General features: G+C 43.5%; 1 protein-coding gene across 1 annotated transcript in view; it reads left to right on the forward strand.

The window, feature by feature from the left end:
* Positions 1-16,126, forward strand: part of mapk9 (mitogen-activated protein kinase 9) — a 28,405-nt gene extending 12,279 nt beyond the window's left edge. The window contains exons 4-12 of the mRNA XM_083652216.1: positions 226-284; positions 528-666; positions 2,322-2,487; positions 7,521-7,592; positions 11,989-12,171; positions 12,573-12,697; positions 12,805-12,868; positions 13,001-13,072; positions 14,128-16,126. Coding sequence (XP_083508342.1) covers positions 226-284; positions 528-666; positions 2,322-2,487; positions 7,521-7,592; positions 11,989-12,171; positions 12,573-12,697; positions 12,805-12,868; positions 13,001-13,072; positions 14,128-14,264 — 1,017 coding nt within the window. The 3' untranslated portion in view covers positions 14,265-16,126. The remainder of the gene's footprint in view (positions 1-225; positions 285-527; positions 667-2,321; positions 2,488-7,520; positions 7,593-11,988; positions 12,172-12,572; positions 12,698-12,804; positions 12,869-13,000; positions 13,073-14,127) is intronic.
* Positions 16,127-16,916: the final 790 nt, after the last annotated feature.

Consider the following 16,916-nt stretch of genomic DNA (forward strand, 5'->3'; position numbering starts at 1 on the left):
GATGTGGAGTGGAAGTAGATGTGGAGTGGAGTGGGCGTAGGAGTGGAGTGGACGGAGATGTGGAGTGGAGTGGACGTAGATGTGGAGTGGAGTGGGCGTAGATGGGGAGTGGAGTGGACGTAGGAGTGGAGTGGACGTAGATGTGGAGTGGAGTGGGCGTAGGAGTAGAGTGGACGGAGATGGGGAGTAACAAAGTGGGCTAATGGCCTGTCTCTCTGCTTGCAGATTATCCGTCTGATCAATGTGTTCACACCACAGAAGTCCCTGGAGGAATTCCAGGATCTGTGAGTATCTGTGAGACTGTTTTGGGCGAGAACTGTCTACTCTGGTTTTCTGCACAGTTCAGAGATTTCAGCAGAAGCTTCTCTGTTCTCCCTCTCATCACATTGTCCTACTTTTTATTGCTTTATTTGCTTATGTTGACATTTCTAACCCGGCCCCCCCAGCACCTTCGCTGCTCCTCCTTTGTGCCTGTTTCTCCTTTATCACCATCTTTCTCTCTTTGTCTACCCACCACCACCCTCCAGATATCTGGTGATGGAGCTGATGGATGCCAGCCTGTGCCAGGTGATCCACATGGACCTGGACCACGAGAGGATGTCCTACCTGCTCTACCAGATCCTGTGTGGCATCAGGCACCTGCACTCTGCCGGCATCATCCACAGGGTGAGATGGTCAGGGTTAGGGTCAGGGTGAGCTGGTCAGGGTTAGGGTCAGGGTCAGGATGAGCTGGTCAGGGTTAGGGTCAGGGTCAGGATGAGCTGGTCAGGGTCAGGGCTAGCTGGTGAGCTGGTCAGGCGGTGGGCAGAGGAGTGGAGACGATAATATACGATAATAATAATAAGGCACACAAGGACTTTTTGACAGACTGCAGCAATATCTTAATACGCCATTTAATCCAGAATTCTATCTCAAAATGATTTCTATATCATTTAATCCAGAATTCTATCTCAAAATGATTTCTATATCATTTGAGTGATCTGCCAAAATATTCCTAAACAAGTGAAACTGCATTGGAAACTTGGAAACAAGTGGAATTATTTTGCCCCATTGTTACATTTTTACAATTTTATTTATCCTTTATTTAACCAGGAGAAAAAAAAACCATTTAGACATGTACCGGTAGTCTCTTTTGCAAGGGTGACCTGGCCAAGAGGGCAGCAACATAGAATCATACAATTAAGAACAGTACAATTACAAGAATCCTAAAAACAAGGGATATACACAGATCTGTTCAATAAAACAATAAAACCTTTATGAACCTTATGAAAAACAGTTGCATTCTTCCTTTACAAAATTTTGGGCAAGCATTTTGAACTCCCCAAGAGTCACTAAGGCATCAAGGTGGAGTACACTTTGCAGCCTGTTCCATGCCTCAGGAGCACTATATATATATATATATATATATATATATATATATATATATATATATATATATATATATATATATATATATATATATATGTTGGTCCATGCCTCAGGAGCACTATAGGAGAAGGCAGACTTCCATAGCTCTGTGAAGGCCCCGGGTGCTTTGAGTACCTTAGTATTTTGAGTAGCTGCTTTGAGTAGCATCCACCTAGAGGAGCGAGTCAGATAAGTGGGGTCAGAGAAGGAGAGCAGGCTACTAAGGTACAGGGGCAGCCTACCAATAAGAGCCTTATAAATAAAAACAAGGAAATGAAATTGCCTCCGTGCGTAAAGCCAGGACCAGTTCACCACTTGTTACAGGCTACAGTGGTGAGTAAGTGCCTTAGCAGAGGTAAGAAACCGCAAGGAAGCATGATACACAGGATCCAGCCTCTTTAACACTGAAGAGGCTGCGTGCAGATATCATTTATATATTATATAATATATATATATATAAGATTTATATATATAATATATATATATAAGATTTATATATTATATAAGACATCACCATAGTCGATCTTTGAAAGGAAGATCGCCTGCACCAATTTCTTTCTAGCTTCAAAGGGGAAGCAGGCTTTGTTTGGAAAATAAAAACCCAACATTGGTTTAAGTTTCTTAACTAGATTATCTACATGAACATTGTAAGACAGCTTGTCATCTAACCAAATACCCAGGTATTTATAAGCCGAGACTTTCTCAATGGGTTTACCCATAGCAGTCTGGATCAGTATCACTGGTTGAGTGCGAGCTCTGGAGAATATCATCAGTTTAGCTTTCTGAGCAATTAACCCTATTTTTTTAATTGGGGTCCATTCTATTCTTTCACCATCTAGCTTTTGAAAAGACCTCTCTAGGGTGATACTGTATGTATGAAGTGTATCTAGATGTTGTTGCTTCTCGACCCTCAGGACCTGAAGCCCAGTAACATAGTGGTGAAGTCGGACTGCACTCTGAAGATCTTGGACTTTGGCCTGGCGAGGACGGCCTGCACTAACTTCATGATGACGCCCTATGTGGTGACCAGATACTACCGCGCGCCGGAGGTCATTCTGGGCATGAAGTACAAGGAGAACGGTAAGAGGAACCAAGTAGCACTGAACTGTGTGAGATGTTGTATCTCAAATGTTGGTGAATAAAGCTCCGCTGCTTAGGCATAGTGTCATAAATCATAACAAGAATACTTCAGCTAGAACACAGGATACACAACACACCTTAGCTTTGATGTCGTAACCATATACTGTGATGTCATAACCATATACTATGGCCTGAAGTGATGTCGTAACCATATACACTATGGCCTGAAGTAGGGTGTTGTCGTTATAAAACGTTTAGTACATTGTACATTTCACAAGAATTCATCATCAAACTCGAAGGCATTTTAACAATGAATAAAACGAACCTCAGTGATGTAATGAGGGAGGGGCTTTCACTTACCCCACCCAGATTTATCCTGGCGTTTTAGGGACCATTCGTTATTTAGGGAAGGGTCCACTGGAGGAAAATAGGGGAGGGTCATTTTGTTTTAAATTTAGGCTGAGGGAGGGTACACTCTTTAATTTGAGTCCAGGGGAGGGGTATACAATTTTGATTCGATAAAAATATATAAACTTTTTTTGTGTGTGTAATGTTTGCTTTTCGGACTTCAACAACTACTGAGTTGCTTCATTTACACCCCTCCTGTCCAAACTGTTTGGTATGTCCCGGTGCATTGTTTCTCTTTGGCGGTCCTATCTGTCGATCTTTGTGCTTGGCCTGTCCAGACAGTAGGCGTGTACAGTATCTGGCAAATCAGTGGCGCTTTTCTGGTGATAATATGGAAGTACATTTCCAGCGCGAATAACCCACTGGAACAAAGTCGAGCAAACAAACAGACATGGCATCACAAAATATATATGGGCTCGCTGCGCCCAGATAAGTCGCATTAGGAAGTCACAGTAGAACCGAGTTACGGCTCACTCATCTCCTAAATTACGTTAAGTCTGCGAGGGATATTTATACCACCAGGATGACATATATGTTTCACATAGGGTTGTGTTTGGATTTCGAGATTTTATTTTGTCCAATATTGAAATGTTCTACAATTGCATGTTGTGTAATACACATTATTTCTATCTACCTTTCTATATACTTAGGCTAATTTGGATGCTATTTATTATCAAAATGTATTAGCCCAATGCATGCTGGGAGATTTGTAGCGACCGGAGGAGGCGGTCGCTCTGATTGGTGACAGTTCTGCTCTAAGAAGCGCAAAGGATTATGGTAGTTCATGTTCTTGTGGGAAGCTTGTTACTGTTAGTTAAAAACGTGGTTTAGTGATGTTGTGCTCATGTTTTGATTGCATTATGTGGTAATGGCAATGTTTGTGTGGCCAGGATCATGTTTAGTTTTACTATCAATGTAGCCACCACGACTGAGACTGTTAGTGTGTTCGATCACCTCTGGCCGGAGTTTCTGCAAATGTTGAATGATTCCGATGTGGAATAAATAGCACTCCCTGCTGTCACGTGGTGTATGAGGTGCAGGAGTGGTTAAAAGTAAGATATCTGTGTCAGTCTGCATTCTTCCACGCAAGCTCGCTACAATATTATATGGGGAGGGTCAATCATATTTTTCAAATCACTTGGGGAGGGTCAAGGAAAAATATATTTTGATCAGGGAAGGGGCACAGCTTTTTATTTCAGAGCACACCAAATCCCTCCAGTGACCCCCCCTTGTAAATAACGAACGGTCCCTTAGTAAAAAAAAAAAAAAGTGAGTTATGAAGGTGAACGAGTTCATTTGAAGCTGTGTGAACTGACATTTGATCTAGCTTTGATGTGAACTTGCACAACACTGAGTGGCAGCAGTCTGGGTCCGGCTTAAATAGGCTCGCCTGGTCTTTTTTTCGCGACAAAATTGTCCCTGAGCCTGTCAAGTTTTGACCATAGCAACAATATATTTCCTTAGCGACAAGCAACCATTTCTGTCCCAAAGATGGGAAGGGGATGATAACCTCAGGCACAGAACAGAATATATTCTTAAACTATAAAAGTAGGCCGTTCTTGTTTACATTTATCTGAATATGAATTGCACAGCCAAGTGAAATAACGAGCAGCATCGTGTTGAACGAGCTGCTATCCGGACCTATTAGCCGTGTCTCCATCAGGAGGCGTTGCTGTGCGTGAAGTTCATTTCCATGAAGCACTTTGACGGCTCCATTCCTCTTCCTCACACTATTTTCTCCGCTCCACGTTTTCTCCAGCTGAGTCAGCATGTCATGTCGTCTCTCCTCTGTAGAGGCAGGAGGAAGTGGTTGATCATCATCTCCAGCCAGTCGCTGCTCAGATGTTGGCTTGCCAAGCAGATTACAAGTGATTTTGAAATCACCATCTTCAGCTACTTCTTACAAAGTAGCTGTTGAGCCTTTTTCCCCCTGTGACCGTTCTTTCCTTAATATACTTTAGAGCGGAGCAATAGAGAACTGTCAAGAGAGTGTTGCCATGGTAAACATGCTATATTTAAGCAATATATCACGAGAGCAAGTGTGTTGTGGTGAATATATCCCCCTGATCAGTTGTTATCCCACGAGGCCGCAGGCCGAGTGGGATAACAACTGAGCAGGGGGATATATTCCACAACACACGCTGCTCGAGTGCTATATTGCTTTTATAAAAGGGTTCCAAGTATAATAATATAATAATAATAACACTATAAGTCCGACTGGCATGGTATTCTGAGAGTCAGTTGAAACACTACTGTAAGGCGGGACCTCTAGCAAGAAGATAGACGTGCGGGTGATTTGATTGGATCGTTCTGGAGACTGAAGTTGACATTGGCCAATCCTGGCGCTTGGCTGAGAGCTTTCTGGAAACCCAGGCAGCTCGAGCGCAGCGTTGCATTCTCAGGGCTTGCCCGACACCAACTAACGTTACGGGGTTAAATGCGGGGTTAAATGCGGAGTTAACAGCCTTTCTTTTGCAAAGAAGACATTAGCCCGCATCTATTCTTGTACAAAACATCATTTTCTGCGAAGTATTAGTAAAGTTATAAGCGAAGATCGATTCACAAGGATCTGACAGCTGTCTCCGCCATTTTTTTTTCCTACGTTGTCATTTGAGGTAAGCCTTATTATTACTCTCTTAGTAAGAGAGTTGCCATGGCAACCAATAACCCATGGCCATGGGTTATTGAACTCGGTTACTGGAATTATACAATGGCTGTGAACCAATCAGATTGCTTGATTTGAGAGAGCCATTTTATAATGGGATTTATACCTATCAACCAATCAGGGTAATCATTTTATTTTATACACATGGTTCCTATGCAGGTCTGGAAAGTCTGGAAAAGTATTAAAAAATAATTTGATCATTTCCAGGTCTTGAGTAGTTTGGGAATTTGAAAGAATGTCTAGAAAAATATGGAGAATGTTATGGTTGAGCTCGGATATAGACATAATTATAGCTTTGATGTTGTTGTAGACCCACTCTGAGTCCACAGTTTTTAATAATGTTCAGATAGAGGGATGCTCTTATAACCCAGCCGCTGTCAGCATGCATTATATCAAAGAGCCACCCAAATCAAATCCAGTCCAGAACAAAGCGCCTGGGACAAATATGGATCTTTAAAATGGAAACCTTGTATTAATTAACCTGCCTATCATCTCACATCTTCTGATTTCTGTGGCTGTGAAGAGCAATCTTCATCTATACGAGGAATCAGCGTGACGTCGGGTCACGAAGGTAGCGGTTCCACCTGTGACTATTAGATTCTATCTAATAGCCACTGTCTTCTCAGTGAGGTCATTGTGACTTGTGAGATAAGGGTGACTGGTCTTTGGATAAGTTAGTAATGAAGTTTACTCAGGTCTTTCCACTGTGACTTGTTGGTCCAACAGGAAGAGACTTTTGGCCCAGTTAGGAATGTAGCTACCAGATAACATATACCAACAGTCACAATGAACAGTGTCAACATGGTGCATACGTTTAGCTTATGATTTATCATGCCTGTGTCTGGAGCTGAAGTGATCTGAAGTGATCTGAAGTGATCTGAAGTGATCTGAAGTGATCTGGAGGCCTTATCAGAGCACAGAGCTTTGAACTCCAGTGATGCTGAAATAGAGGGAAGAGGAGGAGGAGGAGGCTTTGTCACAAATACACATTTGAAAGCAAACATTTGACTCAGAGAGAGAGTCGTAACACTTCCTACTTTGCCAAGTAGACACACACACAAGCACACACACACACACACATGCACGCACGCACACACACACACACATGCACGCACGCACGCACGCACACACACACACACACAGACAGACAAAGAGAGAGAGAGAGAGAGAGCAACAGCTGTGTAAACTGATAAGCAGAGCCGGGGAGAAGAGCCTGGAAGGCTGCATCTCGTTCCCAACCCAGAGAGAGAGAGAGAAGAGAGAGAGAGAAGCGAGGGAGAGAGGAGAGAGAGAGGAGGGAGAGAGAGAGTTAGAGAGGAGAGAAAAGCGAGGGAGAGAGAGAGAGAGAGTGAGAGAGAGAGAGGGGGGGAGAGGAAGGAGAGAGTTAGAGAGAGAGAGTGAGAGAGAGGGGGGGAGAGGAAGGGGGATGAAAGCCAGACTGAACATGAATATGATGAGAGCATCAGGCCATGGCTCAACTAGAGGATGGACAGAAATAAAGAGTTTATCATTAAAGCAGCTACGAGCAAGATGCCTCACATCTTACCTCTAATATTAGACCAGACCAACGCAGAGTAGTCTCGCTTGAAAGCAGAGTGAATCGGCCAGTGTTGTCTTGATGATTAGTCTGTCTGCGGGCCGGTGTCATCAGGAAGTGAAGTGAAACGGTTTGCGGCAGCCACTTCGGCCATAACCACAAAATTACTAAATTACTTTCAAACAAACTGTTAGAATATAACGAGAGATGTTCGCGAGAGCAGAAAGTAGCGAGGGATCGAAAATCTTGCTCGTAGCTGCTTTAAATATGAAACCATGAACGTGTTGTTTATTTGTGTGGCTTACACGTCACTTTACTGTCCATCTTGTGTGAATTCTATGATATCATGTGTTTATTTTTATTGACCTGTGTGTGTGTGTGTGTGTGTGTGTGTGTGTGTGTGTGTTCGTTCTCTGTTCCCAGTGGACATCTGGTCAGTGGGGTGTATCATGGGAGAGATGGTGAAGGGCAGCGTCATCTTCCAGGGCACCGACCGTATCCTTCACTGCTCTCTGTCTCCGTCTTTGTCCCCCTGTCTCTGTCCCGCTGTCTCTGTCCCCCTGTCTCTGTCTTGAATAGGACGACTCAGACCCAATGTGGACTAGGGATGTAACGATAACCGGTTTTAATGATAACCGCGAAAAGATTCCTTAGGGTAACCGTACCGGTTCTAATTTTGATTATCATTAAAACCGTGGTACCGTGATTATAGTGCTTTGAAAAACATGGTAAATACTGTCCATCATCAACCAAAGTTGGCAACCGTCTCCCAGATGCAGTCAGACGTGCAGCCTTGGAGAAATGATTTCAGTGAGTTTATCAATCCTTTTTGGGTCTGAGTTTTCAATATAAAACTTGGTGAAATGATTTCAGTGAGTGTATTAGTACTTTTTGGGTCTGAGTTTTCAATATAAAACTTGGTGAAATGATTTCAGTGAGTGTATTAGTAGTGTTTGAACATTTTCAGCACATTTTAACAAACCGTGATAATACTGATAACCGTGATCATTTTGGTCACTATAACGGTGATGTGAAATGTTCATACCGTTACATCTCTAATGTGAACAGTAGGCTGTGTGTAGTTGAATAGGACCACTCAGACCCGATGGGAACAGTAGGCTGTGTGTTTTCTCCCCTCCTCAGTGATTGTTTATCATTATATCCATTTAGCCTTTTAATTGATGGAAGGAATCAAATCATTAGCATTTATATTGGCTGTTTCTCTATCTGTAATGGTTTCACAGCTGTTTCTCTATCTGTGATGTCTTCACAGCTGTTTCTCTATCTGTAATGGTTTCACAGCTGTTTCTCTATCTGTGATGTCTTCACAGCTGTTTCTCTATCTGTAATGGTTTCACAGCTGTTTCTCTATCTGTGATGTCTTCACAGCTGTTTCTCTATCTGTAATGGTTTCACAGCTGTTTCTCTATCTGTGATGTCTTCACAGCTGTTTCTCTATCTGTAATGTCTTCACAGCTGTTTCTCTATCTGTAATGTCTTCACAGCTGTTTCTCTATCTGTGATGTCTTCACAGCTGTTTCTCTATCTGTAATGTCTTCACAGCTGTTTCTCTATCTGTGATGTCTTCACAGCTGTTTCTCTATCTGTAATGGTTTCACAGCTGTTTCTCTATCTGTGATGTCTTCACAGCTGTTTCTCTATCTGTAATGTCTTCACAGCTGTTTCTCTATCTGCAATGACTTCACAGCTGTTTCTCTATCTGTGATGTCTTCACAGCTGTTTCTCTATCTGTGATGTCTTCACAGCTGTTTCTCTATCTGTGATGTCTTCACAGCTGTTTCTCTATCTGTAATGTCTTCACAGCTGTTTCTCTATCTGTGATGTCTTCACAGCTGTTTCTCTATCTGTAATGTCTTCACAGCTGTTTCTCTATCTGTAATGTCTTCACAGCTGTTTCTCTATCTGTAATGTCTTCACAGCTGTTTCTCTATCTGTAATGTCTTCACAGCTGTTTCTCTATCTGTAATGTCTTCACAGCTGTTTCTCTATCTGTAATGTCTTCACAGCTGTTTCTCTATCTGTAATGGCTTCACAGCTGTTTCTCTATCTGTAATAGCTTCACAGCTCTCTCCGCCCACCACTTCCTTTCCTCCGCACTTACCATTTCCCCCTGACTCGCTGAGCGAGGCTCCTCCGGGCGCAGGGTTCTGTGCTTTATACAACGCTTTCATCTCACCACTGAATAGACGTCTACTGCAGTTGTAACGGTCAGCAGGGTTCCTGAATAGGGCTGGGTGTTGGTTCAAATTTCAAGAATCGATTCGATTCCGATTCACAAGGTTCCGAATCGATTAATCCCGATTCGATTCCGATTCGATTGATTTCAATATCGATTTGGTCAGTGATACTAAAATATGTTTTTTGAGCTGTAACCTGAATTACATGACTGTCCAGTTATGTAACACAGGGGTTCCCAACCTTTGCGCCAAGGACTGGTAGATACATGGGGAAAAAAAGTTGCGGACCGGATGTCAATTTTAATGGTTTTAGTTACACATATATTTACTCACCAGGTGGTGACAAAGGGTAAATAACAGCCTTTTCATCTGTCAATAAAGACACTTTCACAATTATACACAGTGATTTGATTTCAGCCTATATCATTTCTAAAAGTAGATATTAATGATCAAACATTTCCATTTATGTAGCCTACAGTATTTATGTTTTTGTTTCAACTACAAACATAAATAAACGTCAACTTGAAACTATGTTTCAACAACCACACACAGCCTATAATATTATAGCCTATGTTTCTAAAAAAAGAAGAAAAAAATTGAAATAAAAAAAATCGATCTCAGGACATATGAATCGATATCAAAGGATTAAAATAAAAATCGAAAATTGGAGAATCGATTTTTTTAACCCATCCCTATTCCCTCCCCTTCCCCCCCCGATTTTTTTATCCCATTTTTATCGCCCATTAGTGCAAATTTTATTTATTTATCCTGGTTGCTACTCCACCCTCTACCGCAGAGGTTCTCAAATGTTTTTCAGCCAAGGACCCCTTACAAGATAGAAAATATACCGGGGACCCCCTCATTCTGATTTGTGATTTTGGGCTAAGCTTAATTGTTTCCACAGTAACGTGCTTGACTTTTAATTTGATAGGTTTGTTATTAGAATGTAATCCATGAACCATTTTAGATTTAAAGCATAAACTATTTTCGTTGAACTATGAAGATTTTGCAAAAAAAAAAAAAAGATTTTTTTTTATTACATTACATTTACATTACGTCATTTAGCAGACACTTTTGTTTTATCCAAAGCGACTTACAATATCACAATTTGTCAACAGTACAGAAAACCACTATATCAATGACAGCCAAGATATTTTGATAGACTAGCACCATGTAGGAAGTAGTTTGAGAAGGAATAAGTAACATGTAGCATTTTATTTATTTATTTATTTTTTATTTTATTTATTTTTTACTTGAAAACTTTTCGCGGACCCCCTGGCAAAGTGCCACGGACCCCTGGGGGTCCGCGGACCCCCATTTGAGAACCACTGCTCTACCGATCTGGAGAGAGCCGAAACTGGCTCCATGCTTCCTCCGAGACATGGGCAGTTAGCCAGCCGCTTCTTTTCACCTGACAGGGGAAGCTTCACCGGTAGGACATAGCACGTGGGAGGTTCACGCTATTCCAAACAGTTCCCCTCCCTCCGAACAGGCGCCCTTAACGACCAGGGGCCGGTTTCACCAAGTGGTCTTAACTATGCCTGGTCGTAACTCCTACGTCGGTCTTAGTTAAGACCAGTCTTTAGAGTGGGTTTACGCCTGTTGTACCAATAGGGCTTATATCTGGTCTTAACTACGCTGGTCGTAGCAATGCGCGTCCATGTGAATTGCCGGGGAATGCCCTCTGATTGGCCCACATGTGCCTCGCGCCGTCACCCACTACTGTATGTGCGTCACTACACCCTCCCTCCTCCCACCCCCCTCCTCCTGTAGAAGCCCCGGGGGAAAATGGCGGTGGCGATTAGTGTCAGGCAGTCTGAATGAAATTGAATGTAACGTTCCCAATTCTATGTACTAAATTCTAAAAAACGACCCTCAACATTTGGGAAGGCTAAGCCACACAACTAGTTCGTTATAATCTAACTTCATGCTTCAAAGGCGACTTTGCGACGATGAGGACGGTAAGGACTCAATTACAGCAGGTCCCCGCTGATAGACACGGAGATCTCTGTTACAGGCAGGCACCCTTACCCTTAGACCTCCTCCTGACCAGGCGTAAGAGTTATGCCTGGGCGTAGTGAAAAGAAGGCTTAAGCCCTCTTGGTGCAACCGGCGTAGCTGTTAGGTCGTAAAGTTACGACCAACTTAGCTTAAGACCAGTGTAAGACCACTTGGTGCAACTGGCCCCAGAGGAGGAACCACATTAGCAACCAGGATATTGCATGTTTTGGTGAAGGGGGTTCCTATATGAAGGAAACCCCCGGGAGGCACGGGGAGAACATGCAAACTCCACACAGAAAGGCCCTTTTGACGACCCCACCCGGGCGGTGGGCACTCGAGGACATGCGGACGGGCACGCATTCCTTCAGCGTTCACAACGTCCCAGGTGGGAATCGAACCCAGGACCTTCGAGCTGTGAGGCGATAGCGCTTACCACTGCACCACCGTCCCCCCTGACCCAGCCCTATTCCTGAATGCATTTCATTTGCTATTTTCATGCGGAACATTGTAGGTATGTGCTTATATACTGTACTGTCTGTAGGGTACATTGAATCAAATTGACGAGTGTATTTATGTCATCATATATTGATCACTTGATTCCCTGCCTTGGCTTTAAATGCATCCCTCTCATTTGATCACACATGGCGGCCATATTGCAGCTGGGTTTTTCCCCCTAACGAGTGTGTGTCCAGACATCGACCAGTGGAACAAAGTGATCGAGGTTCTGGGCACGCCCAATCTGGAGTTTATGAACCGTTTGATGGAGACAGTGAGGAACTACGTGATGAACAAACCGCAGTATCCCGGGGTCAACTTCGCCGAGCTCTTCCCCGACTGGGCCTTCCCCTCGGACTCGGAACACGACAAGCTCAAGAGTAAGAACTCTCACAATCGCACCACATGCAGTTCAGTTTGTATGAATTCTATGACTTGAAAAGTCATAGAATTTTATGTTTAAGAAGGTGTTGGAACCAAGGTTATCAAAGTTGTTTTTATCAGTGAGACATTTTCCAACAAAATAACTAGGATACAGAACCTCGCAGGGTTCTACCCTCATCTGGGTCATAGAGCTAGAGATTGCATGAAGGGAATCACATTTAGCGGATAAGAGAAATTCTATTCTCTATCAGACCACAAGAACAAATTGTGACGTCTTTAGAGATGTTACCCAACACCGCGAGGGGAAGTCATCAGTTCTTATGAAGACCGCTTAAATGAGGTGATGTCATAGTCTTGTTTCCATAGTAACGGTGCCCTTCCTCCGTTGCCATAACAGCGGGTCAAGCACGGGACCTGCTGTCCAAAATGCTGGTCATCGATCCTGAAAGCCGCATCTCCGTGGAAGAGGCACTCAATCACCCCTACATCCACGTGTGGTACGACCCCGGCGAGGCTGACGCGGTGAGATAGACCAACCCATTTGAGGCAGTTCAGGGGTGGCACCCCTGTAAAAAAATGCCACGGCCATGTCTGACCTTGCCTGTGATACATTTATCTTTGTTTCACAGCCGCCTCCCCAGATCTCCGATAAACAGCTGGAGGAGAGAGAGCACAGCATTGAGCAGTGGAAAGGTAGGGTGTACTGCCCTCTAGGGAAATCCACCAGTAGTGCAGCTTGGCTCAAATTCCTTGACATTGTAAGTACAGTATGACTACATTAGAAGTATGTGATCATGATGCGCATCACTTTCTGTTTCTCCACAGAGCTCATTTATGAAGAGCTCATTGACTGGGAGGAGAGGAACAAGAACGGGCTGATGAAAGAAGACTGCTCAGGTACATTTACAAAGCTTTCCTTAAAGTCCAACTGAACCCTTGCGTCACGTGCGTCAGAGTCCCTTTCAGACTGAAAACATAAGTTGTCTGAGATGACCGGTTGAGAGGCGGGTCACAGTAGCTTGTCGATGATTTTATTTGACAATTCTGGGGACTGGATTAAGCTTTGGCCAATCCTGGCGTGTTCCGCCTCCAAATCGAGTGGGATTCAGCGTGTTGTGGCGCTCTCCTCGGGAAGAGCCTGCTGACTGACGCAAGGTTAGTGGCTGAGTGGAGCTCAGCGAGCCGCAGGCAGCCAGCTGCCTTCGTGTTGCCGAGCGGAGAGTGCAGCACGTCGGCCTGGAATCTCCGGGGTGCGACCCCTGATGACCAGGCTCTCTGAGGCGCGTGCCATTAACGCTATTGCATTAAATAATATTCCTGGAATGCGAGTTTTAACGAGCCAGTTACATTTATTCGCATGCTTAGACATTACCGTTTGATTTAGTTTGCATAATTGGCCAAGTTAGTAGTTAATTGGCTAGAAATTCTGCCAGATGACAGGCACTAGGCGCCATTTTCCCCTTCATTTGGAATAGAAAATTATCCTGAAATGAAGATTTGATTGACAGCTGCCATGTCGTGATATGATTGGTTGAAATGGGGTAGAAATTTGATAGTACTAGGTGACGTCAGCAAACTGTAGATTACTGTTATGAATGAAATCTTGAAAAATCAACTTTTGATGTGAAAAAGTGTGAAAAACTAAAGAAATTCGTTTTTTTTTTGTTTTTTTGCATACATTATTAAATAGGTGCACTGCATACCCAGGTATTTGAACTAAAAGAAAATAAGTCATTTTTGGGTTCAGCTCGACTTTAAGAGTCCACACAGTAGAGTAGCCACATCGTGCTGCTAAAGATTGTGATACAACATAGTGGCCACTTGCTTGCAATATGTTATTGTGGTTGCATCTGTTCTTCTGAAAACAATATACGCCCCCCCCTACTGTGTGTGTGTGTGTGTGTGTGTGTGTGTGTGTGTGTGTGTGTGTGTGTGTGTCTGTCACACGTCAGATGTGGTGTCTGGTTCAGCCTCCCAGTCCTCGTCAGCCAATGACATCTCGTCCATGTCCACGGAGCAGACCTTGGCCTCGGACACAGACAGCAGCAGCATCGACACACTGACGGGACCGCTGGACGAGAGCCAGTGAACAGTCTGCACACGTCTGCCTGTCTGTCTGTCTACTCTGTCTCAATGTGTCTCCCCTCTCCTCCCAACATACATGATACCCAAACATCAGTCAACGTCACCTTTCTTTCTTTCTTTCTTTCTTTCTTTCTTTCTTTCTTTCTTTCTTAATTTCTTTCGTTCTCTGCTTCTATTTTCTCCCTCTTCCTTCCATTTGTTCCTGTTCTCAGTGTCTTTCTTTCTTCTCGTCAACCTCAGTGGATAGGTCTATTTTTCTATATTGTTTTCCTGTGGGATCTGATGAGTCTTCTGAACCTCTCAGCTTCAACTATAAACTTTGTTTTGGACTGCTGCCCCCAGAGGTGAAGGTATGCTATCTACTGGGTCAAAGGTTTATCATTCTGTGTAACGCTTTGTAGATATTTTCAAACTTTGATGTATGCATCCATGTTGATTTTCAGATTACCAGGAGTAGGTTGGGGATTTTTGTTTGTTGTCTATGCCTCTATCTTAATCTTTTGTTGTTGTTGTGAATATTATGTTGAGACCTTCGAAAGAGGCTGTTGTTGAGCCGAGATACACTGAACATAGACCACAGCTGCCAGCCGCTCTCCTGCATGTTATGTCGAAACGAACAAAAGCTTACAATCAGTCGATGGAACCAACCAACCATCTGATGTTCATCTGATGATCAAACACTGATCCCAGGTTTGCTCCATCCTTTAGCTAGCTAGCAGTATTGCAGAATCCCCCCTGAGTGGTGCTTTCCCAGTGTTTTTTAATGAATTGGCTTGAGTGATGTGGATTTGAGCTTTTACTCCTGACAGCTAGGGGGAGCTGTGGTTGCAGTGTTACCATTTTATTTCCCGATATTACGTACTGTATGTAAAGGTGTCATGATCTGATGCTCATTGTGTATGTAGAGCCTTTTATTGCAAGTAGACGCAAGTGTATTTGTTTCGTTCAGAAATTCAATGTACCTGTAGAACCCTATCCTGCAATCAGCCCATTCGACATAAGGTACTGACTATCAGTGTGTATATCAAAACCACCTCATACTCCTGTCAATTTGGAAGAGGGGAAAAAGATTCATGTGATTATATTTATTTTTGTGTTCTTGCAAAGTGTTGCACACAATTGTTGAGATCGAGGCCCATGGAAATCATGTCAAAACATTTCATTGATGACCCAAAGCTTCTACTCTAAACCATTCCATTAGTCCTGGAACAGTAACCACATGAATCATTTAGAACAAATCTAAAGGCAGTAAAACATACTGTAAATAACCATGTTTAACTTGCATGATGGCATAAACGATACCTATAGAACACTTCTTGTTATAAAGAGAACTCCATTCAGGTCCGTTCTTTTACTTACAGTACCTTGGTTCTTCTTGGTTCTGAAAGCCGATTTGAGAGATGCTGTAGTCGTGTTTTGTGTGGTCTTCATGTGCGCCTGTATGAATGTATCATTGTGATCAAAGTGTACTGTGGCACTGGATCTCCTTCATTCTCTCCGTTTGAGTTGTCCTTGAAAGACAGCGATCACCCCGTCTGTAAAGGTAAAGTCTGCCGAGGACGCTGGCCCGGCAGTGCCAAGCACAGATCCATGTCTCGGTTTAGACGCGAGCGCACAGTCCTGAATGGAAATCTGAACCCCCGACCCTGCAGCTTGAGATCGGAACTCCGAGATGAACCTCGGAAATAGACTGGAGCCGCTTACTGCAGACTTGATTGCATAGTGTGATGGACATGCAGAAATACGACACTATGGAGTCGATGAGGACTTAAGCACCATATTGTACACTATGTTTTCCTTTAAAAAAAAAAAAACACATGACCTTATTCATCCAATCATGCCTTAAATGACCAGGGGAGTGGCCAACTCACTCCCCGGGGTCCTATTGGATAAGGACTGAGCATTGCTGCGCTCAAAATAGCTTGTATGTTTACCATGTTTGGGGGGGGGAAAGCCTCATTGTATACACTGTACATCTCACAATTTTGTTCCGTTTGTCCTTTTATTTTGTTATGTTCAGAGATGTCCTATGTGATTACAGTGGCCACAATACTACCACTTGGCCTCCGTCTTTTGCCCTTCCTCATCAAATAAAAAGTGGACATGTTCAAGGGTTGATTTGATCTTTCATTAACATTTTGTCATTTGTATGTTTCTCTGATTCTTTATGAAGTAGCGGTAACTGCAGATCACAAACACTTCCTAAACAGGGAAGTAAATGTTATGTAGCTATATTTAGATACACAAAACCAGTATCCAAGATTCAAATACCCTAGATTTGAGAGATTTAATGTCCTGGCTGTACTGTTTTTGTTCAGCTTCTCACACAGTGTTCACATCCTCGCACACATGTTCTTTCTCAGAAGCTCCTGACGATGCACTGGGTCTTCTTGGCCTCGTTGTTCAGCTCTCCGAAGGTGTCAAAGAACTGCTCCATCTCTCTCTGCAGCGCTGCGTTGCGGAGGTCTGCGGCGGCCCGGGCCCGTTCAGACTCTGCGATCTTAGCCTGGACCACCTGGTACCAGTGGCGCTGCTGGGCCAGGTTAGCCCTCAGCCCGACCACTTCCACCTGCAGCTCCTCATTCCTCTGCTCCAGACTGATGGGGCGGTAAAGACAAGAGAAAAGAAGTCAAAATCCCTGCTTGTCTCCATGAGT

The sequence above is a fragment of the Poromitra crassiceps genome, assembly GCF_964638095.1.
Source record: "Poromitra crassiceps genome assembly, chromosome: 15".
NCBI lineage: Eukaryota > Metazoa > Chordata > Actinopteri > Beryciformes > Melamphaidae > Poromitra > Poromitra crassiceps.